The sequence below is a fragment of the Capricornis sumatraensis genome, chromosome 4 (genome assembly GCF_032405125.1).
Source record: "Capricornis sumatraensis isolate serow.1 chromosome 4, serow.2, whole genome shotgun sequence".
Classification (NCBI taxonomy): domain Eukaryota; kingdom Metazoa; phylum Chordata; class Mammalia; order Artiodactyla; family Bovidae; genus Capricornis; species Capricornis sumatraensis.
This window is the reverse complement of record NC_091072.1, coordinates 152,802,717-152,827,508: the sequence shown is the minus strand read 5'-3', so window position 1 is coordinate 152,827,508 and position 24,792 is coordinate 152,802,717. Positions and strand designations below refer to the sequence as shown.

At 55.9% G+C, this 24,792-nt stretch overlaps 1 protein-coding gene and 1 pseudogene across 1 annotated transcript in view; both read right to left on the bottom strand.

Annotated features, from left to right (window-relative positions):
* Nucleotides 1-24,792, bottom strand: part of CACNA1C (calcium voltage-gated channel subunit alpha1 C) — a 343,814-nt gene that overhangs the window by 6,293 nt on the left and 312,729 nt on the right. Inside the window, exons 35-46 of the mRNA XM_068971534.1 lie at nucleotides 17,457-17,489; nucleotides 14,890-15,018; nucleotides 13,482-13,547; nucleotides 12,817-12,908; nucleotides 8,859-9,024; nucleotides 8,270-8,397; nucleotides 7,530-7,626; nucleotides 7,098-7,200; nucleotides 3,955-4,056; nucleotides 2,667-2,794; nucleotides 2,207-2,341; nucleotides 530-882 (exon numbers count right to left, since the gene is read on the bottom strand). Of these exons, the coding sequence (XP_068827635.1) occupies nucleotides 530-882; nucleotides 2,207-2,341; nucleotides 2,667-2,794; nucleotides 3,955-4,056; nucleotides 7,098-7,200; nucleotides 7,530-7,626; nucleotides 8,270-8,397; nucleotides 8,859-9,024; nucleotides 12,817-12,908; nucleotides 13,482-13,547; nucleotides 14,890-15,018; nucleotides 17,457-17,489 (1,532 nt within the window). The remainder of the gene's footprint in view (nucleotides 1-529; nucleotides 883-2,206; nucleotides 2,342-2,666; nucleotides 2,795-3,954; nucleotides 4,057-7,097; nucleotides 7,201-7,529; nucleotides 7,627-8,269; nucleotides 8,398-8,858; nucleotides 9,025-12,816; nucleotides 12,909-13,481; nucleotides 13,548-14,889; nucleotides 15,019-17,456; nucleotides 17,490-24,792) is intronic.
* Nucleotides 2,740-2,945, bottom strand: LOC138079452 (U2 spliceosomal RNA; annotated as a pseudogene).

Here is a 24,792-nt window from a genome sequence, read left to right as displayed (position 1 = left end):
TGCCAATGTAAATGCTGCCCGAGGCCCAGAGCGTGGGGTGGGTACCACCAGCCCAGCACATCCCAGCTGGGGGTCCTGGCTCACCGGGGAGCAGAGAGTGGAAGGAAAGAAAGGCCAGGGGCTGGGGATGCTGGCAGGACGACCAGGAATCGCCCCAGGCTGGGGCAGAGCAGGCGAGTGCCCCACCAAAGGGCCTCCTGCCTCTAGATGAGGGGGACCCTGTCCCATCCCAGTTGACCCCAAGGCCAGATTTGGGCAGAGACTTGACAAGGGCCCGGGGGGCGGAGACTGCTGTGTCTCCAGGACACAAACATCTCAGGGGTCGGGCCAGGGCTCCTCTGCCCCGTCTAGAGGCGGGCACCTCAGGACACGTGCTGGCCAGTGGGGCCACAGTGCCTCCCTGAGCATCCACCTGCCCTCTGGCCAGGGTCCCGGCAGCAGCAGTGGTCCACCCCAGCATGAGGTCCCACCGAGAGGGGGGTCTGCCGGCCAAATGCTCCTCCCTGAGCCCCTCCACGTCCCAGCTTACCTCTGGGAGCTGTGCCTCCATGAGGCCTCCTGCACCCGGATGGCAGGGGACAAGGGGGGCCCGCGGGCCTCCAAGGTGCTGACAGCACCGGAGTGGACAGCGGGGCAGGGGCAGCGGCCCAGGGCGGTGTTGTTGGCGTTGTTGATGTTGGCGTTGGAGCCTGCGGATGAGTAGCTGCTGGGGGTGAAGGTGGAGTCCACCAGCTTCTCGTGGGAGGGGGACTCGGTGTCCCCCTGGCTGTTGCCTGCCTTGCTTATGTGCAGGGGGCGCTGGGTGGTGAAGGTCTGGGGGAAGGCGCCCCGGCCGTCACTCGGGTAGTAGCCCACGTGGTTGCCGAACAGGCCCCCAGCCCTCTGTGGGAGGAGAGACAGAGAGAGGGCGGTGGGTGAAGGGCTGGCCGGCGGGGGAGGCAGGGAGCTCAGCCACGCTGGGCAGCACCCAGCTGACCAGGCCTCTCGCCTGCGGGCCAGGCAGCTTGGAAGGGCCCAGGCAGTCCCGAGACCCCTGGGGGAGCAACAGGTGCAGGGGTGACAGGACCTCCTTCCGGGACCAATGGGATGGGGGCAGGCGCAGTGACTGTCTGGAATGGAGACCCTTCCCTGGGGCAGGCAGGCTCGTGGGGGCTGAGGGGCAGAGAAAGGGGCCAGAAGGTGCCAAGGGGATTGACAGACAAGGACCTGGCCGGCTCAGTGAGCTGGAAACTGCGCTGGCCAAGCGGTTCTGAGAATCACCACAGCAAGTACACCCACCACGGCCTCCTTCCCCGGGGAGCCCTAGATTTCAGATTTGGAGTCCGTGTCTCTCCCAGCTTCCCTCCCTGCCCTGGGCAAGGAGCCTCTGCCAGGCTTGGGTCTCTCGGGTCACGCTGACATGCAAGTGTGTCCCTGAGCCATTCAGTGAGGCACGTTTCACAGTAAAGGGGAGGATGGCAAGGACAGGACCCTCAAGGGCCGGGCCCCTCTCACCCCGTGTTCCTGCCACCTGGGAGCCTGGCAGGGCTGGGAGGGCAGGGTGAGCAGCTCTGCCTCAGATCTGGGCGGCCGCGTCTCACTTGCTGTAGGATTTTTAGCCAAGTGCCTTGGGGTTCGTGAAGAGATCTGGGCACAAGGGCCTCAGAATCCCAGTGGGCTCTAGTTTTCATGGTTAGTACTGTTGACAGCCTCGGTATCCAGCAAGGTGGAGGGCTGGAGGGGACGCTCGGGACTGGAGACCTCATGGTCCAAGGCCAGATCGCCACTGGCTTCCAGGCGTCTGCTGCCTGATACCCGCACGTCTTCTGATTTTTGCGAGAGAGGCTGGAAGTCTAGATTTTTTGAATGAGCCATGCGTTCAAAGGTTGGCAGACAAAATAGGCCTGTGGCTTAAATGTGGCTCCAAGGCCACCACTTTGCAATGTGTAATGAAGAAGCGTCTCCTCAGAAGCACTTCCTTAGGAAAATGGCTTCCTGCTCCTCCAAGGCCCAGTGATGCTCTGTGAGCTTGAGAAGGGCTAGGCTTGGATGGAGGCAGAGGGAGGGGGTGGAGAGAGCTGAGGGGGATGGCAGGGGTGGGGTGGGGAGAGGAGTGGGAGAGCTGGGGGCACAGGGCTGGTTCTTCTCCTTGGGTTCAGGACACTCGCCCTCCTGCCCCAAACCCAGGTTATAGAGGCTGTAGACTGCGGCTGGGGTGCCCACCTACCCTGAAGATGTCATCTTCTGAGGCTGCAGACACAGCCTCCTTCATGGCCTTGTCCAGCTCCTCCTCGGCGGTCAGGTCCCCAGAGATGGCCCGGCGGATCTCAGGCCCCAGGTCGTGCAGGGTGCGCAGGCCAGCCTGGGCCGAGGGGACAGGGCGTGAGGGCCCAGGCGCCCACCCACCTTCCCCTCTGCTTCTCCCCAAGAAGGCCAGCTCTGGGGGTCCACAGCGGGTGCAGGCATGCTGAGAGGCAGTCTCAGAGGCATCAGTAGACCCCCAGCCCTTCCCCCTACTCCCTGAGCTCAGCGGAGCTGAGAGTCCAGGACTACAGGGGACAGTGAGTGCTGGAGGCAGGGCGGGAGGGGAGGGTCCCCCTGCAGGCTCGGAATTTCAGGAAGGGACCCGTGGGAGCTTGGAACCTGGCAGAGGTGGGAGGAGGTCCCCAGGGGCAAGGGCCCCTCACCTGCAGGGACAGGGCATTCCTCTGGGAGGGCTTGCCCACCAGGCCTTGCTCTTTGCGTTTCTTGAACTTCCGGAAATACTCTTGGATCAGGAAAGTAGCGTAAAACTTGCCCACTGTGACCTCGTCATCTGAGAGCAAAGGGAGGACAGGGCTGGAGGTAAATGGGGGCTTGGACCCTGTCTGGGAGTTCTCAGCTTCTTAGGTTTTCTCAGTTTAACTTTTTTAAACTGATAAGAACAGATACAACACTTGATCTTAGACAAAAGGTTGAGAAGCGATCAATTTAATTTTTTTGAGAAGACACTCTCCACACACATGGTTGAAAAAGACAAAAATATACAAAAAGGCCTGTGTACAGTGAAGGGTATCCCTTTCCCGTTTCCTTTCAGATAACCTTTCTCATTCATTTCCTGAGTATTCTCCCAGAGATTCTTTATGCAAATACTTTCTGCAAGTCAGCAAATATATTCTTGTATGCATGCTCAGTTGCTTCAGTCGTGTCTAATTCTTTGTGGTCCCACGGACTGTAGCCCACCAGGCTCCTCCGTCCATGGGACTCTCCAGGCAAGAGTACTGGAGTGGATAACCATTCCCTTCTCCAGGGGATCTTCCCAACCCAGGGATCATACCTGAGTCTCCTGCAGCTCCTACACTGCAAGGAGATGCTTTACTGCTGAGCCACCAGGGAAGCGCCACATGGATTAGTATCCTCTCCTTTCTCACAGAAAATTAGCTTATCATCAAAATGATCTCCCACCTTGCTTTTTAAACCTAACTGAGCTCCAGGTGCCCACAGCTTTGGGCACAATTACCCCTAAGCATTTATTCACTGAAAAACTTTGATTATATTGAGTTGGCCAGAAAATTTGCTTGGGCTTTTCTGAAGAAGCATCTTACAGAAAAATCTGGATGAACTTTTTGGCCAATTCAACAATATATTTTGTATTAAAGAGTTATATTTTAGTAATTGTATACGCAAGACAGATAGACAGGGTTGTCAAGAAGGAACAAAAAGGTCATAACCCCCCTCAGGAGAAACAAAAGAGGGGGTCCTGGGGGCTTTTCCCCGAAGTCCCTGTCACTCCCACAGCTCCTAGCCGTGTGGGTTACGGGAAAACCCCGACCTTGCAGTCTCCTTGACGTTCTCCCAAACCTGCAGGCATCCAGGGGCCTGCCTGGCCTCCCCAGTGACCTCAGGCTAGGACCAGGCTCCAGTCGGAACAGGTAGGTCTCGCGCAGGCTGAACATGGGACCTGCATGTGCCCAGGGACTGGGGGTGGGTACTCACCTCCTGCAGGCGGCACCACTTGGTCCAGCAGCTTCATGCTAGTCCGTTTCCAGATTTTCTTGATGATGGCCCGCAGCTCCTCATTGGCCTGTTCCAGGTTCCCTGTGGGGGGACACAGGCTGACTGGCAGCTGTCCCCTGGGCCTCTGGTGGGCTAGGCTGGTCCCTGTGCAGGAGCCCACACGGCTGCCTGAGGGCTCTGCCCAGGGGCCCTGAACGTGGGTTCTGTCTCTTCCTCTGCAGGTTCCTGTGGCCCACCTCCATGCCTTCTTGGCCAGCTCACCCCTGCCCCCACCTACCGCTCAGCAGCCAGGGGGACCCTGCACCCCACTCGCGGCTTCTCCTCATGGGGGCTGCCAGGGCCAGACTGAGCCCAATGGCACCTGCCAGGAGGGCCACTGGGAGGAAGAGTGGTCTCCCTGCAGACCCGTGGGAGTGCCCATACCCAGGGGCTTCTGAGTCAAAGGCCTCTACTGGGTCTCCTCCTGGGGAGGCAGCAAAACCTCGTGTGGGGCAGAAACCAGGAGATGGGGTCCTGAGATCAGGGGCCCCTAGGGGTCTACTTTCTCCACTGGCCGAACTTCTAGTCCTGGGCTCCGAGAGCTGAGACCTGCAGCTGTGAGAGGGCACTGGGAGGCTGGCTGGGGCTAGCACACCCCTGGCTCCCTCCCACCACCACCAGTGCACATGCCCTGCGTGGCGCCAGGACGGTGAACACAGGGTCTCACCCTGTGATCAGGTGATGTGATACGTACACGGGCCCTGAGGACAGGGGGCTTGTGCAGGGGGCCTGGGCTCACCCCAGGAGCCCTTCACAAGGGGGCCGCTCTCGGGTGCAAACTCCCAGCTGTAAAATAAACACATCCTGGGGATATCAAGCACAGCATGAGGACTGTGGCAATACTGTGCTGCGTATCTGCAAGCTGCTTTGAGCGGATCTTCAAAGTCCTTGTCACAAGAAAAAAGCTGTAACCCTGTGGGGTGACGAGTGTTGTCTAGCTGTGTGGTGGTTGTTTTGCGATATAAACAAATAACAGGACCGTTATCTTGTTCACCTTGTTCACGTGATGTTGTATGTCGCTTAGACCTCGACAAAAAACAGCACACAACAAAACACAAACAAAAATCATGTGTGAAGCGGGCCAAAGACAAGGGAGGCCCCCCTGACTGCGTGGAGCTCGGACTGCAGGGGCCTAGCCAGAGCTGGTCCCAGTCTGCGGGGAGTGAGTCGGCTGACAGCCTGAATGGGCTGGAAGAGGACTCTCCCCCTAGCCCTGGGAAGAGGACCCATCCTGGTCAACAGGCTGATTTTGGACTGAAGGCCCCTGAGCAGAGAAGTCGCTGCCCCGTGGCTGGACTCCAGATCTTCTGAGCGGACACCCACAGTGGCCGGGGTGACACGTGACTTGGCAGTGGGAAAGCAGGATGGGATGAGATGCCAGTGCTTTGCTGGTGGGTGAATTTCCTTTAATTCCTGGCTTGACTAGCTTCCATGCGGCCAGCTTCTCTCTTGGTCTCAGGAGCGCATTCCTCGGGACGGGCTGTTTGTGTCTGGCTCTTCGGCTGGGACCTGCTTCAGTCTGATGACTATCTTGATGATGCTGACTCTGGGCTTCAGGCATCAGTGTATCTCATTCTTCCACAGGATGAAAATGTACATCCTCACTTTATATCAAGCCTTCAGGACCACAGCATGCTCCTTCCAGGAGTCTTCATTTCTTCCCTCCTTGTATAAACAAACCTTTCCTCTTGGACAGAACTGTAATCACAGTCATTGTGGAAAGTTTGGGAAAGGGAAGAAGGTAAAAGTAGTGAACAGAAGTCATGGCTGGGTCCAATGCTTGCGGCAACTACAGCTCACGTGTCAGTGAGCTTCCTTCCTAGCCCTCCTGGTCACACATGCATGTACACCCAATCTTGTCCATTCCAGTCTTTTGTGGGCAGAAACAGGCCTGTTCATGCCTATTCCAGCTTGACTTGTGGCCTTGGCCACTCTTCAGCCTGAGTATCTTTTTACTGAGCAGCCAAACTTGAACTACTAAGAGTTTTTTTTTTTTTAATATTAGCTCCTAATTTTGACATGGGTCTTGATTCTTCATCCTGGATTCCTGTTCTTCATCCTGGATATTTATGTCATTTTGTGGGAGGATTTAGCTGAGGGAAGGCGCCTCTTGGCTTGTCCACTGAACTGAATGCCACGTCACTGCCTTCTTGTTTCACAAAGAAACTGAGGTGGAGAGAGCGTCGTGTGTTATCACGGTCTAGCCCCCTCGTGCTCCTGTCCAGGGCTCCTCTGAGAGATGGGATAGGCAGCCTGAGCCTCAGATCCAAAGGTCTGAAGGGAAAAATGACACCGCCGGGTTTTCTCTAGTGACTGTGTCGCTGGGTTTCAGACTTTGCTCAGGTGACCCATGCACGCGGCTGGCACAGGATGCAGACTCGGTGTTCAGGGCAGGTGCTGGGACTCCGTCTCAAGCATGCCCCAGCTCCAAGAGTTGCTGCAGGATGCTGGGAGCAGCCGCAGCTCCCTGGGTGCACCTCTGCCCTCCCAGAGCAGTTCTGACACCAATCGGCCACGAAGATGGCGGGTCAGCACAGCCCAGCCCAGCTGCTGCTGGCCATGGGCTGCTGCGGTACAAACCAGAAGACGGTCCCTGCCTCCAAGTGGCATGGCCCTGAACAAGCGCAGGGGGCTCTGATGCCACCTGCCGGCTGGCTGTGCCTGTATGTGGGCAGGCCTGTGCTGACCTGGACCATGGTCACGTCCATTGTGACCCCTTCCTGATGACACAAGGGTTTACTTTGCAAGGAAAGCTGGACATCTGAGATCCACTTGCAGCTGATAAGCCCCATGGTGCAAGGGCTCGGCCCACTTCAGGAAGCGCTCACCTCCTGCCATCTGAACTTCACCCGAGGGGTCACTGGTACAATCTCTAAAAGTCACAGGCAAGGAGGCCACTCAAGGAACAAAGGCTGCCTGAGCAGGCCTGGTTCCGCTGATGTCCCTGGGACAGAGGGGTAGGGGAGGATCACGCTGGGCTGCAGCTCTGACACCCCAAGGGCAGGGGGCCCCGGGACCCCGCAGGCACCGAGCTCAGCTCTGGCTGTCTCCACTAGGGGTCCCGGCCACCCCCATGATCTTACCTTCCGTCTTGATCCTCAGGGCTGTCCGGACCAGGGCAAACAGCGTGGCGTTGAACATGACGGTCCCGTCGCTGTTCAGGGGCATGTTCATGGAGACCAGCCGCTGGGGAGGGGGCACAGCAGTCAGCACAGCTGCTGGTTCTTGAAGGACCCGCCTGTGGAACCCCTGAGGTACCTCCAAGGCAGGAGGATGTGGGAGTCGGGTGGGGGGAGCCTCAAAACGTGTGTGCACATCACTCTGTGGTTCCTTCACTGTCTGAGGACGTATATGCTGCAGGGAAGGAGCCTCAGTGCCTGTTTTGGCTCAGTCCTTTCTTTAGGCTCATGAAGACTACCCTCATCCCCGCAGGGGCACACTGGCCTGCCCAGGGTACCCGGAGGGTGTCTCGCCCCCCTACGCTGTGTCTCCCATGAGCCCAGTCCATCTCTTACTTTGCAAGCCACACGGTGAGGGCACAGCTTCCCAAAACCCAGGGGGGGCTGAATCCGCCGGAGCAGGGTCACCACATCCAGGTGCTTGATGCGTCCCCTGGAAGAGGCAGGAGAGGAGGGAAGGTCGGGGGAAGGTCTAGGCTGGCAGCCCAGGACTGCTGTGCCCAAGGGTGGGGTCTCCTGTGGGAGGAACTCTCCACAGCTGGACCCTAGTGATCAAACTGGTGCCGAGCTGTAGAACTGGGTGGTAAAACTCAAAAACCAATCTACATGTTTAGATTTCTAAGGAGCAATTTTCCATCAGTGCTATATTTCAGTAGGCAATGAAAGGTGGAAGGGATTTTAGCAGGCAATGAAATTGTCGGTATTTACTGCTGATTCCATCAATTAACCATCTGACCATCTAACCATCTGACACTTTTCTGAGCGTCAACTAAGCATGATGCCTGGACTGATGGACCTGTGGCAGGGATACAGCCAGGCCCTGCCCGGCCCAGACGTCCTGACTCAAGTACATACTGGTTGCTCCAACATCATGACCACCTGCCTGTTCAATGGAAAAAAGCAGACATGGTCTTCACTCAGCCTAAGGCCTCCTATTGCTGGCCCTTGACCCTTGACCCTGGTGTCTTGTGCAGGTCAGGATTTGCAGTGGGTCCACCGTCTCGACTCTCTTTCCCACATGTGGTCACTCAACACCCTCTCAGGTTGGGGGCTTGGGTTTCCCTCTGGGGACTCACTTGGCTTCAGGGTCATACTCTGCCCAAATTCTCTTAAATTCGTCCAGGTGGTGGGGACCCAGGATGGACCAGTCCCTTGTCAGGTAGTCAAAGTTGTCCATGATGACGGCTACGAAGAGGTTGATGATCTGCAGAGGATGGGCACAGAGAGCTGTGGCTGCCAGGACCACGTGCTTGGAGGCCGGCGCTCCCGAAGGCCAGCCATGTGGCACCATGGAAACGCTGGCCTCCAGGACTTGGCTCTCTTGACTGAGGACCTGACCAGCTCCCCTCAGTTATGTGGCATGAACCCCACTGTGGGCTGGCAGTTTCCCTTACAGCCAGCTGCCAAGGTGGGGCTGCCAAGGACAGGGGAGACTGTCCACCACCCTTCTGTCGCTCCTCATCAAAGTGCCAGAGATGCTGAAGCGGCCTCCTGTCCTTGGGGATGAAGGCAGGAGCCAAGAAGAGACGAGGAGGTGGTGGCTGAGCTCACCCGGCCCAGCTCCTGCCCCTCCCAGCTTGTTGGGCCATTCCAGGGACGCAGGCTTTCCAGCCCAGCCTGGACCGTACGCCCAGCACGCAAGGCCGCTGGCCCCATCCGGCTTACCAGGAAGGCGCAGAGCATGTAGAAGCTGATGAAGTAGAAGACGGCGAAGCTGCTGCCACAGGGCGTCTCCCCCTCCGTGCTGTTGCCCGGCTCTGACTCGGGGGCGCACTTCTTGCCAGGCATGCAGGCCAGCATGATGTCCTGCCAGGCCTCCCCAGTGGCGCACCTGTGACAGACCATGCCCAGAGCGGCTCACGCAGCCATCCTCCTGGGGGAACCACTGAATTGGGCCTGAAGCTTCTCAGGCCCCCAGCGCTGGCATATCCACAGAACATACACACACAACACTGTCTCCATGCCTGAAAGTTTTATGGGAAAGGTAACAGATTCCATCTTTTCTGCAAAGTCCCTTTTTCTGCAATTCCTGTTAAGTGTTGAGATTTAGCCACCTGGACACATTTTAGTTCTGGTTTGTTCACCCTGTGCAGCAGGTGCTCTATGTTCCATTGGAGCCCACTGCCTAATTAGGCTTTTCCTCTCTATGCTGTCACCAGGGAGCCTGCAGCCACCGTGCAGGGCCTTCACGGAAGCTGGCTTCCAGGTGGACTCGCCAGTGGACAGCAGGTGAGTCCTCCCTGTGCTTGACCCTGCTTGTTCTCCAGGCGTCCATCTGACTCAGGCTCTGGCATCAGGCAGGAGAGATACCACTGCTCTACAGATGGGCCAGCTCTTTCCTCAGCTCCACCGGGGCGTGACTGACAAACGAGACTGAGCTGGAGTGCAGACCACAACGGTCTGATGTGGGTGCCCGCTGGAAAGGACTCCTCCCACCTGATAACAAACTCATCCCCTCACAGCTTTATCCTATTTTGGTGAGAACATTTACGTTCTACTGTCTTAGCAAGTTTCAGTGATACGATCCGTGTCATCAACTACAGTCACCACTTTACAGCTCAGACCTCAGACCTCACTCATCTGACGGCTCAGAGTTTGTGCCCTTTTACTAGCCTCTCTCCAATCTGTCCACTGCCCCCCACCCCCGCCACTCCATTCCTCCCTCTTATATTCAGTTTCTGAGTTTAGACGTGTCAACGCTTGGTATTAATGAATTTCATGTGATGGGTGTGAAATAATAATGTACTGCTGTTTTAATTTGGTTTTAAAATGATGAAAAATCTTATTTCATCTGCTGAATGGCAGATGTTTGCGGTCTGCCTCCTGGGCTGTCTTCCTGTTCATTTGCGGCATCTTCATACATTCTTTATATAAGTCCTCTGTTACACACCTCGTGACCAATGTCTTCCATTCTGTGGCTCGTTCCCAGCTCCACTGATGGTGTATTAAAAGAATAGAAGTTTTAAATTTCAGTGTGGTCAAATTGTAATTTTTCTTGGTTTTGTGCTTTTTTTTGCATCATGTCTGAAAAATCCTGCTGCATTCTAGGTCGTAAAAATATCCTTCTATATGTTCTAAAGGATACAAAATTTGCTTTTCATATTAATTTCATAATAACCCTTACTATGAAATTTATTTTGGGGTTTCATAGGAGATAGAAATATGCTTTATCTTCTTCTGTCCAGGTAACCAAATTAAAAAAAAATTTTTTTTTTTTTACTTATTTATTATTGGTTGTGCTGGGAGAACGTGAAAAAGCAAGGGAATTTCAGAAAATATCTACTTCTGCTTCACTGACTATGCTAAAGCCTTTGACTGTGTGGGTCACAACAAACTGGAAAATTCTTAAAGAGATGGGAATACCAGACCACCTGACCTGCCTCCTGAGAAACCTGTATGCAGGGCAAGAAGCAACAGTTGGAACCGGACATGGAACAATGGACTGGTTCAAAATTGGGAAAGGAGTATGTCAAGTGTGTATACTGTCACCCTGCTTATTTAACTATATGCAGAGTATATCACATGAAATGCCAGGCTCGATGAATCACAAGCTGGAATCAAGATTTCCGGGAGAAACATCAACAACCTCAGATATGCAGGTGATTATCACTCTAATGACAGAAAGCCAAGAGGAACTAAAGAGCCTCTCAATGAGGGTAAGAGGAGCAAGAAAAAGCTGGTTTAAAACTCAAAATTGAAAAAACTAAGATAATGGCATCTGGTCCCATCACTTCATGACAAATAGAAGGGGAAAATTGGAAGCACTGACAAGATTTTATTTTCTTCAGCTCCAAAATCACTGCAGATGATGACTGCAGCCATGAAATTAAAAGACGCTTGCTCCTTGGAAGAACAGCTATGACAAACCTAGACCGCATATTAAAAAGCAGAGACATTACTTTGCCAACAAAGGTCCATATAGTCAAAGCTGCTATGGTTTTTCCAGCGGTCATGTACGGATGTGAGAGTTGGACCATAAAGAAGGTGTAGTGCCGAATAAGTGATGCTTTTGAATTTTGGTGTTGGAGAAGACTCTTGAGAGTCCCTTGGATAGCAAGGAAATCCAACCAGTCCATCCTAAAGGAGATCAGTCCTGGGTGTTCTCTGGAAGGACTGATGCTGAAACTGAAACTCCAATACTTTGGCCATCTGATGTGAAGAACTGACTCACTGGAAAAGACCCTGATGCTGGGAGAGACTGAGGGCAGGAGGAGAAGGGGAGGGCAGAGGATGAGATGGTTGGATGCCATCACTGACTCAAGGGATAGGAGTTTGAGCAAGCTCTGGGAGACGGTGAAGGGCAGGGAGGCCTGGCATGCTGCAGTCCAAGGGGTCACAAAGAATCCAACATGACTGAGCCACTGAACGACAACAATGATTTTGACCAAGTACCTCCCGTAAGTGGAATCATACAGGAAACCTGGCCTTTTATGACTTGCTTCACTGAACAGCATGGCCTCAAGGTTTGTCTCTGTCATAGTAGGTGTCAGAACGTCCTTCCTTTTTAAGGCTGAATCACGTTCCACTGTGTTGTACCCACATTGGGCTCATCCATTCTTCTCTCAAAGGACCTACAGGTGCTGACGTGCTGTAGCTACTGGGAATGCTGCTGCCATGAAGACAAGGGTGCAGGTGTCCCTTTGATGCCCTGCTTCCGGTTCTTTCAGGTATTAGTATATGCTCACACGTGGAACTGCTGGGCCATACGGAACTTTTCATCTATTTTTGATATTTTGAGGAACCATCACACTGTTCCTCCACAGCGGCTGTTGGCCTTTCACACTCGCACTAGAATTGCACAGATGTCCCACTCTCTCTGCCCCCTCAGCAGGACTTGTGCTCTCACAGGAGCCATCCTGATGGGGTGGGGTGGGGTCTCACTGTGGTCTTAACTTGCAGATCTCTGATGATTCATGACAGTGAACATCTTTCATGCGCTCACTGGTCATTCACATATTTTCTTTGGAGCAATCCTCAACTTCTCTGGTCATTTCTAAGTTGCATTGTTTCTCGTTGTCTTCGGCAATCCATTTCTTTGGTGTTTGTTTCTTCTTGAATTCTTGCCCTTTGGTTTATTTTTCTCGTCTTATTGCAAGGGATAAAACTTGTAGTATTGTGTTGAGACAGTGATGGTGTATGAGCTCATCTGTTATATTTATGGATTAGCTACTGCCTGATATGGAGGGAATGTTTGTGTCCCCTCAGAATTCGCATGTTGCAGCCCCAAACATCAGTGTGACAGTGCTGGCAGGCACTTAGGTTTAGAACAGGTCGTGGGGCTGGGGGTGCATGATGGGAGCAGCATCTTTATCAGAGCAGGAAAGAGACGCGCTCTCCTCTCTCTCCACAGCGTGGGGACACGGGCATCAGGACACTGTCTGCAGCCCAGGAAGAGGCTCCCACCAGGATGGGAATCATTGGTAACCTTGACCTTGAACTTCCAGCCTCCAGAAATGTGGGGAAGAAACACCTGCCGTTTGTGCCTCTCCATCTATCCATCCGTGGCATTTGTTATGGCAGGCTGCCCAGACCAGAACATTATCTGTACATGAAAGAGGTTGTCTTCCTTTTTAAAATATTTATTTATTTGGCTGCATTGGGCCTCGGCTGTCAGAAAACCCACCTGAAGAGGAGCAGCACGGCCTGGGGGAAGGTCTGGAAGTTGTTGTTCCTGTTGATCTCTGTTGTGTCATTCAGGGCGATTTTCCCAAACACCTGGCAGCGGGGAGGATGGGGTCAGTGAGCCATGGACACAGGGGTCCTGGTTCCCACCCAGCATCCAATGGTCTTTTTAGGGGTCACAGCTGACCCTGGACAGACTGGCTCATAAGCTGAACAAAGTTCAGAGGGCCTTGTGGGGGCAGGCACCTGCTGCCTTGTCCAGCCCCCATCCCAGCCCTCCACTTTGAACAAACATCCAAGAACAGCACCCCCAGCCCTTGGGAGGGGCCCTGGGAGAGCTGGTGGAGGCAGAGACTGCAACTCTGTCTTGCAGGGGCAAGGCTCACTGGCCTTCCTCTCTTTTGGCTGCAGATTCTAGACAACATTTTTGTTTTCTCTTTAAAAGAAAACTTCATTGAGGAATAATTAACAAATCATTGTGTAACTTGGGGGAGTTACTCTCTATAGGAAGCAGAATCCAGTGGGCCACGGGGAGAGAGGGTCTCTGAGCTGTGCACCCACGGGACACCATGGGGGTGGGGGGAGGAGTTCCACTTCCGGTGATCTCTCTGACCCCAGAAGGGGGGAGTTAGGGGAAGTGGGCTGGGGGCCAGGAGTCCGTCCTACCTGCATCCCGATCACGGCGTAGATGAAAAACAGCATCACGATCAGGAGGGCCACATAGGGTAGGGCCTGCGGGACATGCATGCGTGAGGCCAGTGGCGGGACCCCTCCCTGCAGCAGCATCTCTGGAGCCACCAGCTGTTGCCAGGCTCTGGAGGCACTTCCAGGAGTCAGACAGATGTTCTGGGCACTGAGGGGAGCCTGAGCCTGGTGTTGACCCTTCCCCTCCCCTTGGTTTCAGGCACCTGAGATCTGGGGTGGGGGACCCAGAAAACTGGGCGCTGAGCTCAAGACAGCATGATGCCCCCTTGGCAGAAACTTCTAGAGGGAGAACAACGCCCTCCTGCTGCCTGCCTGCCCTCATGCAGCTGGAGGGCCAGGGGGATGCCCACCAGTCCCCCCACAGCTATAAGCTGTTCCCCAGGGGCAGCAAAGGCAGGACCAAGGGGCCCTAAACAAGAGCGAGATCCTGGCCCAAGCCTGCTTCCACCAGCATAGCTATGGGTGCTGGGCAGGCTTAACCTCGCTGAGCCTCAGTGTCCTTACCTGAGAAATGCGAGGAAAAGTAGTGACCTCAGGGATTTGGGGGTCTGGCTGACTTAAGGCCCACAAAATGCTCAGGCAGCACTGGCCTGTGGCTGGTCCCTGCCTCCTCCTGGGGAGGCCTCGGGCTCACAGGGCATGGACGAAGCCTGCACACCTCCAGGTGGTGCCTCAGGCCCATGGGGTGTCCATCCACCTTCAGGCCTGCTCCTCAGCCCCCTTCCCAGTCCAGGAACTGTCGGTGGTGGGTGAGTTTGTAGTCAACCGTGGCTATGGGACTCTGGGGTATGCCTAGGCCTGATCCCCACTGAGACCACTCAGACCTCAGGAGCAGATGGCCGGGAGGGGGTGGGGAGGCACCTGTCCTGGTGGGTGGGGTGGAGTGCCCTGACAGCCCAGCCTCTTCCTCTGGCTGCAACTTCAGTCCTGCAACATGTTCAGGTGAGGACCCACCCTGAGCCTGTCCCTGGGCCCCTCCATACTGGGGATCTCTGTCTCAGGAAGCCCACAGTCAGGAGTTTCAGGTACAGGGGTCCCTATGCCAGTGTCTTCAGGAAGTTCGGGGACCTAACAGCTGTACTTCTTCCAACCTCAGACGTGTATGAGACTCGTTAGACAGGGCAGGGCCAGGGCCAGCTATCCCACTTTTAGGAGGAAGTGACTCTTGGGAGCAGAGATCAACCCTGCAGTTGGCAGCCCTGAGCCCCCTCGGGGACAACAGGTCCTGGGGAGTCTGGCGAAGTCTGCAAGCAGGTGTGAAGAGCAGACCCTGCTGAACCGCCTCTGGGAGGTGTTGACTGCCCAACGCTGATGACGCCCTAGCTGGGAGCACCATCCAGGGGAAGCTGGGCTGGGCAGGGCTGGCTACCTGGAAGGACTTGATGAAGGTCCACAGCAGTGTCCGGATGCCCTCCCCGCGGCTCAGCAGCTTGACCAGACGCATGACCCGGAAGAGGCGGAAGAAGGTGATGGAGATGCGAGAGTTCTCCTCCGCGTTCTGGGGCCGTTAACACAGCAGTTACCAGGCGGGTGGGCGGGCGAGGCTGCTCGGCACGGCCCGGGGTTGGGGTAGAGGTGAGCGGGGTGGTGGGCTGCACTAGACTCTCAGGCGCCCAGGGGTGGGAGGGCCAGCCCCTGGCCTTGGCAGCGCCCAGCAGTGCCCTGGCCCCGATCGTCTTCCCCAGCACCCCTAGTCTTCCCCACCTCTTTGTGGGGCGGGGTGGGGGGAACAGGTGATTCTGTAGGAATTCCATCTGCTTTCAGATCTAGGCTGAGAACCACTCCAGGGGCCCCAGTCTCCCTCCTGCCCGGCCTGGCTCAGGGTCCTTCATTCCCAGTGGGACCGGCTCACTGCCAGGTGGCACATGGGTCCTGGTGGGCTGCCCATGGAGGGGTCTTGCTCCCTGGCTGCCCAGACTTGGCACTCTAGGTGTCATCTCCCCAACTTTACACAGCACCCCCGCCCAGGCTGCGGGCTGGCCTGGGGTGTTGGTGCTGGGACCAGGCCTGGCTGCCCCCTTGCTGCCTTCCACCCGCCTTGAGCCTTGGTTTCCAGGCTGCAGACCTGGAAGGGTTGGGGGCACGGGCTGGGTGGGCCAGGGCAGCAAGAGTGAGCCCTGGATGAGTCCGGCCTGGGTGTGAGAGGACCAAAGGGCCCTGCTCAGGGTGTCCTGGAGGGGGCGGGGGCCAGAGCCGGCAGGCGCCTGGCCAGGTCTAGGGACAAGACCGGCTGCCCTGTCACCGTCTGCCTCCAGACCTCAGGGCACTCAGCACAGACAGACCCCTGACCCCCTCCTGCCCACATGGGACAGAGAGCTGGGGGTGCTGGCCCCGGGAGCTGGCTGGCTCCCCAGTGCTAGTGCAGCCCCCAGCCCTTTGACACCAGGAGAGAACGGACCTTTGGGCTTCCTGTTACTGCTCCTGCCGCAGGCCTCCTGCTTGGAGGCGTCTCTGGGTTGTTGCTGGGCCCTGTGTGGCCACCGCTTCTCAACTCTCAGCTCCTCTGGCTTTACTTCTAACCATCTCCAGGTCAGATCCGGCCTGACAACATCCATGAAAATCCCACCAGCATGGGAGCCCTCGTGTCCCGTGTCTAACCCTGCGGCTGCTCCAGGGGCCTCTCCTCTCATCTCCAACACAACAGGACACCCCAAGGAGCAGGTTCTGCACGTACCCACACACCCTGCTCTGCCCCAGGAGAGGCTCACCTAGCCTTCTTTCTGAACCAAAGCTGCTCTCCAGGCAGGCCCAGGGCTGGGAGGAGCTGGCAGCAGGCCGCCCATCTCCCAATACGGGAAACCATCCGCCTGTGTGGTTTGAAGTCTTTGATGCCCTTCCTCTTTGGATACTTGAAATTCTACTTTCTCTCCTTAAAGAAGGTTGTGTCCACCAGAGGAGAATGCAGAGGCGGCTCAGGGATTTGTAACTTGGCCGTCGGCACTCCCCTACCCCACCATGCTCGGGAGGAGAGGAAGAAGAAAGCACCAGCTCACATGGAACCTCAGCTGTGCCGTGAGTTTGGGAAGTGGGTGCCACAGGGGCATCTACATCTGACTTGTTAAATAGCCAAACTCGAGCTTGTGGCCTGAGTGGTCCTGGGCGCCCGACACTGCAGGTGCCCAATGCTCTACTGACCAGGCGAGGGGCAGGACGGCCAGGGTCAGCCCTTCCAGCCATGGGCATGGGCTTTGTCAAGGAATGCCATCCTGGGTCTTGCCTCATCTGCTCACTTGGGGGCTTGGGGAATCAACCCACATTCCAGTCCTTTTACAAACTCACACTTGTTCCATGTATGAAGTCTCACTGAAGCCTCTTGGAGACAGCTGTTTCAAGGTGACTTCAAGGTCAACTGAAGTGGCTACTCTGTCACTTTAGTCAAAGACTCCTGCAGCAGGCGTGGCCCCAACCACACAGCCTGCTTTAGGGATGCAGGCATGTGGCCCATTCTAATGCCCCTCATAGGTAAGGATCCCACCTTAGTCTCTCGCCGGGGCCTTGATCTGAGCTCCAGGAGCTGGTGATCAGGAGGGACCTCTCCACCTCCACTACATGACCTCTCCTTCCTCTTTCCCAGGGGCCTCGTCATGGCGCAGGCCAGTGTCCCGTGCAAACCCCACACCAGATTAAGGCTGGAGATGCCAACAAGCAGGTCCTCAGGATGTTTAACAGGAACTGGCCCTCTGGTCTGATTCTCTCCCAGTGGCTTTTCAGACGGTCAAGGTCACAGTGAACTGCCACCCACAGGGAAGCTCATGGACGAAACATCACACCAACAGCACTGACAGCTCGCAGACCAGGCAGGCAAGGCGCATGGCAGACACGGGTGGGTGACATGCATCGGGGCCGGGCTCCGAGATGCCGGGGGTTGGGGGAGGCAGTGGGGACGTTAGGGGGGGTCACAGAAGCTGAGAGCGTGGTCTGGAGGCTCGGTCTTACCATAAAGGGAGAGCATTGGGTATGTTCAGCTGGCTTTAAAGAAAGGCAGACAGAGATAAGCTGTAATGAGTCTCCCAGGAAGAGGCCCGCGTTCCAGGTCTCGGCGACACAGGAGCAACCCAGTGGCAGCAGAGGGCAGGAGGGCCAGGCGCAGGGGCCCCGGCCTGGCAGGCACAGGGCATGTCCGCCACTGGCTCCCACCCAGCCAGGCTCTTGGGTATTCTGCCCGGAACCATCTCTGGTGACAGACTGACTAATTCACACTCGTTATCACTGAGGTCTTCTGGATTTTGAAGGTGGATTTTGTGTATTTTTAATCAGCTCTGTGTCCTGAGACAGCCTCCAGGGGCTGGCACTGCACACACCTACCCAGCACTGCCAGCTGAAGCTGAAAGGCCTTGCCTGTGCCCCTGGCCGCTTTTGGCCCACAGGTGTTTGAGCCAAGGAGCCCTGGGGCGGTGACCCTCCAGGTTCCAGGGAGGACGGAGGTTTGGGTACCCCTGTGTGGCAGGGCCAGCCTTCGAGCTGAGATTCCTGGTCCCCGGGTATGGACTGTGGCCACAGGCATGAGATAACGAGTGTGGACTTGGTTTCTAAATTTGAAAGCCCTACACTCAATTGAGGACATTAGTGTTAATGCCCTGAGAAGCTGTCCTCACAGGCCTGACCACGGGCTCACTAGGGGGCAGGGGACTGGCTGCAGGTGAGCTCTGGGCAGCCCAGAGCTGCACCTGGGGAGGCACCCTGCCCTTTGGCCCCTGGACGGTCCTGGCCCCCAGAGCCGCCAACTCCACCTTCACTCCACCTCCACGGCCGCCCTCCACTGTCAGAGCGTTGCTCCTGTGTTTTGTTCTCAAGGTACAAACAAAGACAACGTATAACAGGGCTTCTGAAGGACGGAATTGTGCACAACCAGACATTTGCTCACAGGCTGAAAATTCTTCTTTGGTAATAGATTTCTCAGCAAATTCCTTTTTTTCCCAAAGCAAGTTGGGAGGTGTCCTTTTTGCAGACTGGCGGGGATACAGGATGAGGGATGGGAGGAGGAGGGAAGAGAGAGGACGCCACTCTGGTCACTTGTGGACCACGGCCGAGGGCTGTCCCTGCTCCCCGAAGGGCCTGGCTGCCAGGTCCACCCACGTGCCTGCAGGGGGCGGGTGTCTAGGACGGGCCGGAACAGCAGGCCGGGACGGAACACGGAGACAGACACAGACACACACGCACACGCATGCACGCGGGAAGCTTCTGGTTGGTTGGGCCTGTGCCCCGCATGAACACCTAGGAGCTTCGTGTTTCAGGGGTTCTGTGGGCGAGGGGCACAAGGCCTCCATACACATTTAGGGCTGGGGCTCTGGCCACTGCTTCCATCTGGATGCACCCTGAAAACCACCAGAGCTGCCCATACTCCTAACATCCCCGGGCAGAGGCTTGAAGTCTTCTGGTCAACCGCAGCCTGAATGGGACCAGAAGGGCTGACTCGGAGGGCCCGCCCACCTGGGTCACCTGGCCCAGCCCAGTGAGCCTTGGCCAAGACAGAATTAAAACTACTTATTTAACTTCTTAAACATTCAGTATTCTTCCTTTGGGATATTAGGGTTTTTTTAATGTTATTTTTTAAGCATAACTTTTTGTTGTTTCTTTTTTGCCTGTGCTGCCCAGAACATGGGACTTTAGTTTCCTGGCCAGGGATCAGATCCATGTCCCTTGCAGGACTCTGGGGGCTGAACTGGGGAGCCCCGTTTGTGCTGGCAGTCATGCAGGGAGTGGTTGGAGCCTCAGGAGCCACACTGTTGTTCATCTGCAGCCTGATAGCCCGCCATGTGCTGTTACCAACAGAATTCATACTACACGGGGCTGATTACAAGATTACTAGGATTGTTTTATCTTCCTTGGGAGGAACAGTCATTCAAGCAGACAACCAACAAGAAGAGCTCGAACAAAGTAAGTTTGTCACGAGCACTCACAACACAAAGTCCCATATGTGGGTGGTGTGGGGTGGGGCAGATAGAGACAGAGAGAGAGACAGAGATGGACACAGTGAGCCTGATGGGTGGAGAACAGACTCAAGGAAACGAATAAGCAGAAGCAGGAAGTGACGAGAGAGTGAGTGCTTTGGGGGCGTGGTCAGTGTTTTGGGGCCAGAGATTGGCTCCCTCACTTGCTCCACGAGCTTAGGGAACAGTTGAGGTCCCTCAGCTGTGGATGGTCTTTGGCTGAGCTGGCTGCTGGGGACAAGCATCACCCGCTGACTCGAGGGCTGGCCGTGTGGTGGAACAAGGCTGTGACCTGCCTGCTTCCTTCTGTCCAGCCGTCTGATTTAGGGCAGAGGGGGGTTGAAGGGCTTCCCTGGTGGCACTAGTGATAAAGCATCCACCTGCCAATGTAGGAGATGTAAGAGATGCGGGTTTGATCTCTAGGTCGGGAAGATCCCCTGGAGGAAGAAATGGCTATCCACTCCAGTATTCCTGCCTGGAGAACCCCATGGACAGTGGAGCCTGGCAGGCTACAGTCCACGGGGTGGCAGAGTCAGACACGACTGAAGCAACAGAGCACGCACGCACAGGGGGCTGCATGTGGAAAGAAAAACAGAATGGGGCAGGAGAGAAAAGGAAATGAGATGGGAAACACATGTACACCCATGGCTGATTCATGTCAATGTATGGCAAAATCACTACAACGTAAAGTAGCTCCAATTAAATTAAAAAAAAAAAAAAAAGAAAGGAAATGAGATGACAGAAAGGGAAAGGGTCTTGGTCAGAAGGCTCAGAGCGAGTGGGTCCCCATTGGGTCCTGGCTGTCAGGACGCTGGACAGCTAATATGGCCAGGCTGAGAACCCCCTCCAGGGGCCTCTTGGCTCAGGCCCGAGGGAAGGATCTTCCTCCAGGCCTTGACTTTGGGACACTCTCTGCCCCTACCCTGGAGGCCTGATCAATCTGCTGCCCAGCACATGGACCTCATTCTGCAGGTGGAGGCTAGACTCAGGAAGCGGCTCCCCGCGTCCACCTGGACTGCAGCCTGTCGGGGCCCTGCTCATGGCTGGCGAGCAGGGCTCTGCTCAACCTCTCGGGGCCAGCTTCACTTACAAGCAGAGGAGAAAGTGCCCTTCAGGACAGGGGGAGGCCAAGGTCCACCTTCTCACTAGGGGTCGTGCTCCTGAAGGCCTCACATCCACACCCAAGGTGCTTCGCTAGGTCCAGCCTCACCTCTGTTCTTTTAAAGGCATTGTTACTTCCTGGCAGGCAGCTTCCTGAGTCAATACCGCCCTCTGTGACCAGTGTTTTGGGAACAAGGTGCCTTGGTGGCTTGTTGGGGGCACTGGGTGGGGATGGCGCTGAGGAGGGGAGGGGCTCGAAGGGGCTCCAGGAGCAGGGGTGGGGGCGGCACAGGAAGGTGGCAAGGATCATGGCTCCCCCCTCAGCTTGGCCCGAGACCATCAGTCTGATTTAATCGACCTCAGAAGCAACCCAGGCCAGGCAGACCACTGCCATCTGGACACTGACGTCTGTTCTGGCCCCTCGGCCGTGGTGGGGGCAGGGAAGCTGGGCAGGGAGCCAGGCATGGTCTGTGGGTTGGGTGGAGGGAGGGAGGCTCTGACTCAGCCCGGGTGGGCGTGCAGCAGACGCTCTGACTCAGGACATGGCCAAAGTGGGAGCCAGTGAGGGCAGTCATTGGAAGCCAGGCCCATGGATCTGTGCTTAAAAGACAGCTGGTTCCAGGAGCCAGGTGGGCAGCACCCACGTGGGGCCCCAGCATGCATCCCGGAAGCTCTGAGCCGAGTGCTGTCCCGTCCGTGTCCCCTCCGCCCACTTTCTCCTCCTGTCCAGCAGGCAGTGGGTGTGCGCGGGGGTGCTCCAAACTTCTTGTGCCCTTTGGTCTCCAAGCCCCACTGGCCCACAGGCCGGGTGTCCAAGCATCCCCACGTGAGTGTTCCGACTCCATGGCCCCCGATCTCCAAACGTGGACCTGCCAGGAGGTGTCCAGCCCCGAGGCGAGTTGTTGCTCTTGGCCACATGGCTTCCTTGTCCCCAGCTAGGGACACCTTTGTTCCTGATGAAGGACCTGGGCCTCCCAACACTTCCTGTCACTGTCAGCAGGGGAGGGAGGTTGCGGGGCGGGTGGGGGGAGGTGCTGGCTGAATCCCTGGAAGCTTCCACGGATTTCCTTCTGGACAAAGAATTCGAGACTTGAGGGACAGAGGAGGAGCGGGGGCTTCCTCAGGGACACGAGGAGAAGGAGGAGGAGGAGGTGCCGTGTCGGGAGGGGCTAGGCATCTGGGCCACAGACATGGACAGCTGGGGCCCGGGGCCTCCTCCGGTCACATCGTGGGATCCAAGGCATCTTCCAGAGCAAGGGGGTTGTCCTGAGCCAGAGGCCTCATGCCTGGATGGCTGTGTCCCCCTTCCAAATGGTGGAGCGGCTTCATCCTTGATTCCTGTGCACAGCAAACAGGTCCCTGGGCCATGGACACCTCTTCCTAAAGGTGCCAAAACCTCCCCTTCGTGCTCAGGTGAAGCCCCAAAGCTGGTGCTCTCCCTGAGCCCCCGCCCTGCTCGTCCTGCCCAGGGACCCACAAGGGCATCACCGCACTTGCTTCAGGTCTTTGCTGCTGCTGCTGTCGCTCAGTCGTGTCTGACTCTGTGACCCCACGGGCTGCAGCACGCCAGATTTCCCTGCCCTTCACCATCTGCCAGAGCCTGCTCACACTTGAGTCCATTGAGTTGATGCCATCCAACCATCTCATCCTCTGTCGTCCCCTTTTCCTCCTGCCTTCAATCTTTCCCAGCATCAGGGTCTTTTCCAATGAGCTGGCTCTTTGCATCAGGTGGTCAAAGTATTGGAGCTTCAGCATCAGTCCTTCCAATGAATATTCAGGGTTGATTTCCTTTAGGATTGACTAGTTTGATCTTGTGTCCAAGGGGCTCTCAAGAGTTTTCTCCAGCACCACAATTCGAAAACATTAATGCTTCAGTGTTCAGTCTTCTTTAGGGTCCAACTCTCACATCCATACATCACTACTGGAAAAACCATAGCTTTGACTATATACACCTTTGTCCGTAAAGTGATGTCTCTGCTTTTTAATACCGTCTAGGTTTGTCATAGCTTTTCTACCAAGTAGCAGTGTGTTTTCTTTCCATTTTTAGGTTTTTGCTTTGTTTAGACTCACCTCTTCACTACAGCTCATCTTCCGAGAACAGCACCTGTCTTCTCCGCTCCCCACCTTCTGATGCTCTCACTTGGTACTTCTCATCTTTCGCATACTGTGAGACTTCCGGCTCTCTGTGCCTGATCATCCCCTGGCTCTAGGATGCTGGCTTTTGAGGACGGGCTTCTGTTTGGTCCACGAGGGATCCCAGGTGCCCGGCACACAGAAGGCAATGATGGTTCCTAGGAAGCCCACCTCCCTAGGGGGCACCAGAGCCCGGGAGAGGCGGGAGAACGGAGCTGTTGAAGAGAAGGGGGTGAATCTGAACCTGGGAAGTATCTAGAGGGATGAAGCCAGCATCTGGTGATTTCAGGAAAGACAGTCAAAGATGCGGAGTTACAGATGAGGAGCCTCCAGAAATCCTAAGGCTGGAATGGAACGTTCATCCCAGAAGGGAGGTTTGGTGAAGAGAGGAGAACTAGAAAACTCAAGGTGGGGGGCGGAGCTGGAGCAGTACCCAGCAAAGTCTTGGTGCTGAGCTCTTCCCTGCCCCAGGGAGCGCCAGGCCCCAGGCTGCTGCTGGCAGGAGGCAGAACCTGCAGTAGAGGGCCCTGCCTGGGGATGAAGTGCCGCTGTTCCTGTAACTGGACCCCCTGATCCTGGCTGCCGTCCAGGTGCAGGGCCATGTCCCTGCTATAGGCCAGGCCTGTCTGGCTTGAGTTACAGGCAGGAGTCAGTGAGCTTGCCTTGATCCTACCACACCCGCCAACTGAGTCCAGCGCCTCTGGGAACAAGGGCTGTGAGTCTGTGATTGGCAGGGGTATTGGCAGGGAGCTTGGAAAGAATGTCCTTGGCTTGGTGCCACATTCTCTCCCCTTTAACAGAGCTCTACAGTGTATGCCAGGCTTCTACATGAATGCTCTTAGCTGAGCTTCAACACCTGGCAGTAATATCACGCTCCCCAGACCATGGAGGAGCAGCGTTAGGACTCCAGCCCTCTGGCCCCTGCCTGGGGTGACAAGGTGCATCTCCTAACTGCATGTGTGGGAGGGAAGGGAAACAGTGGGGGTTGCATGGAGGGTCTCCAGTCCCCGCTTTGCTCTCCATTACAGGCACTGTCCCCGTTCTATCTCCGGACCACCCTCCCCATGACTTCTGACAGACTCCTCCATCTATGGAGTGAGGAGCATCTCCACGTGGGCGTGGTCAAAGGAAGCCTGAGAGGAGCTGAGTGGCTTCCAGCTGGAAGGGGAGCTGGCCTGTAACTTCTTGTTTTGAAAATAAAAGACCTCCTGTGGTTCTTTCGGATATAAACCATGGAACATATGGGCTGAGCCAATCCTGGCCAGCAGGAGGCCATGCACGAGAGGGGGATGTGGGATTCACGTGTTAACAAAGGGCACCGCGGACGAGACAGACAGCAGTGCTAGCCCCAGGTATGGGGAGCCAGCCACCCTGGGGGGCCTGGGCTCCAGTCGAGGGGCGGGAAAGGCACTGATGGGCTGCACCTTCACCTATGCTCAGTTTCACCTGTGCTCGACCTCACCTGTGCCCCGCCCTCACCCATGCCATGCCCTCACCTGTTCCCTGGCCAATGGGGATGATCACCCTTGACTGTTAGGCTCAGGGGGATGGACTCCAGAGCTCGAGGCCATGACGACTTGTAAATGGAAACCGTGTACAGATGGTGGTTTTGCATGTGACGCCACTCGCCACTCCTGGGGTCCTGCACCACCCCAACCCCGACAGCCAATTTTGGGGGTAGAAATTTTATATCCTAGAAAATTTTCCTTTGTCTTTACTTTTTGTTTAAAAACAGCAGTCAGCTCAGTCACTTAGTCATGTCTGACTCTTTGTGACCCCATGGACTGCAGCACACCAGGCTTCCCTATCCTTCACTATTTCCCTGAGTTTGCTCAAACTCATGTCCATTGAGTTGGTGATGCCATCCAACCATCGCATCCTCTGTTGTCCCCTTTTCCTCCTGCATTCAATCTTTCCCAGCACCAGAGTCTTTTCCAATGAGTCAGTTCTTTACATTAGGTGGCCAAAGTATTCGAGCTTCAGTTTTAGCATCAGTCCTTCCAATGAATATTCAGGACTGATTTCCTTTAGGATTGACTGGTTTGATTTCCTTCCTGTCCAAGGACTCTCAAGATTCTTCTTCAGCACCACAGTTAGAAAGCATCAAT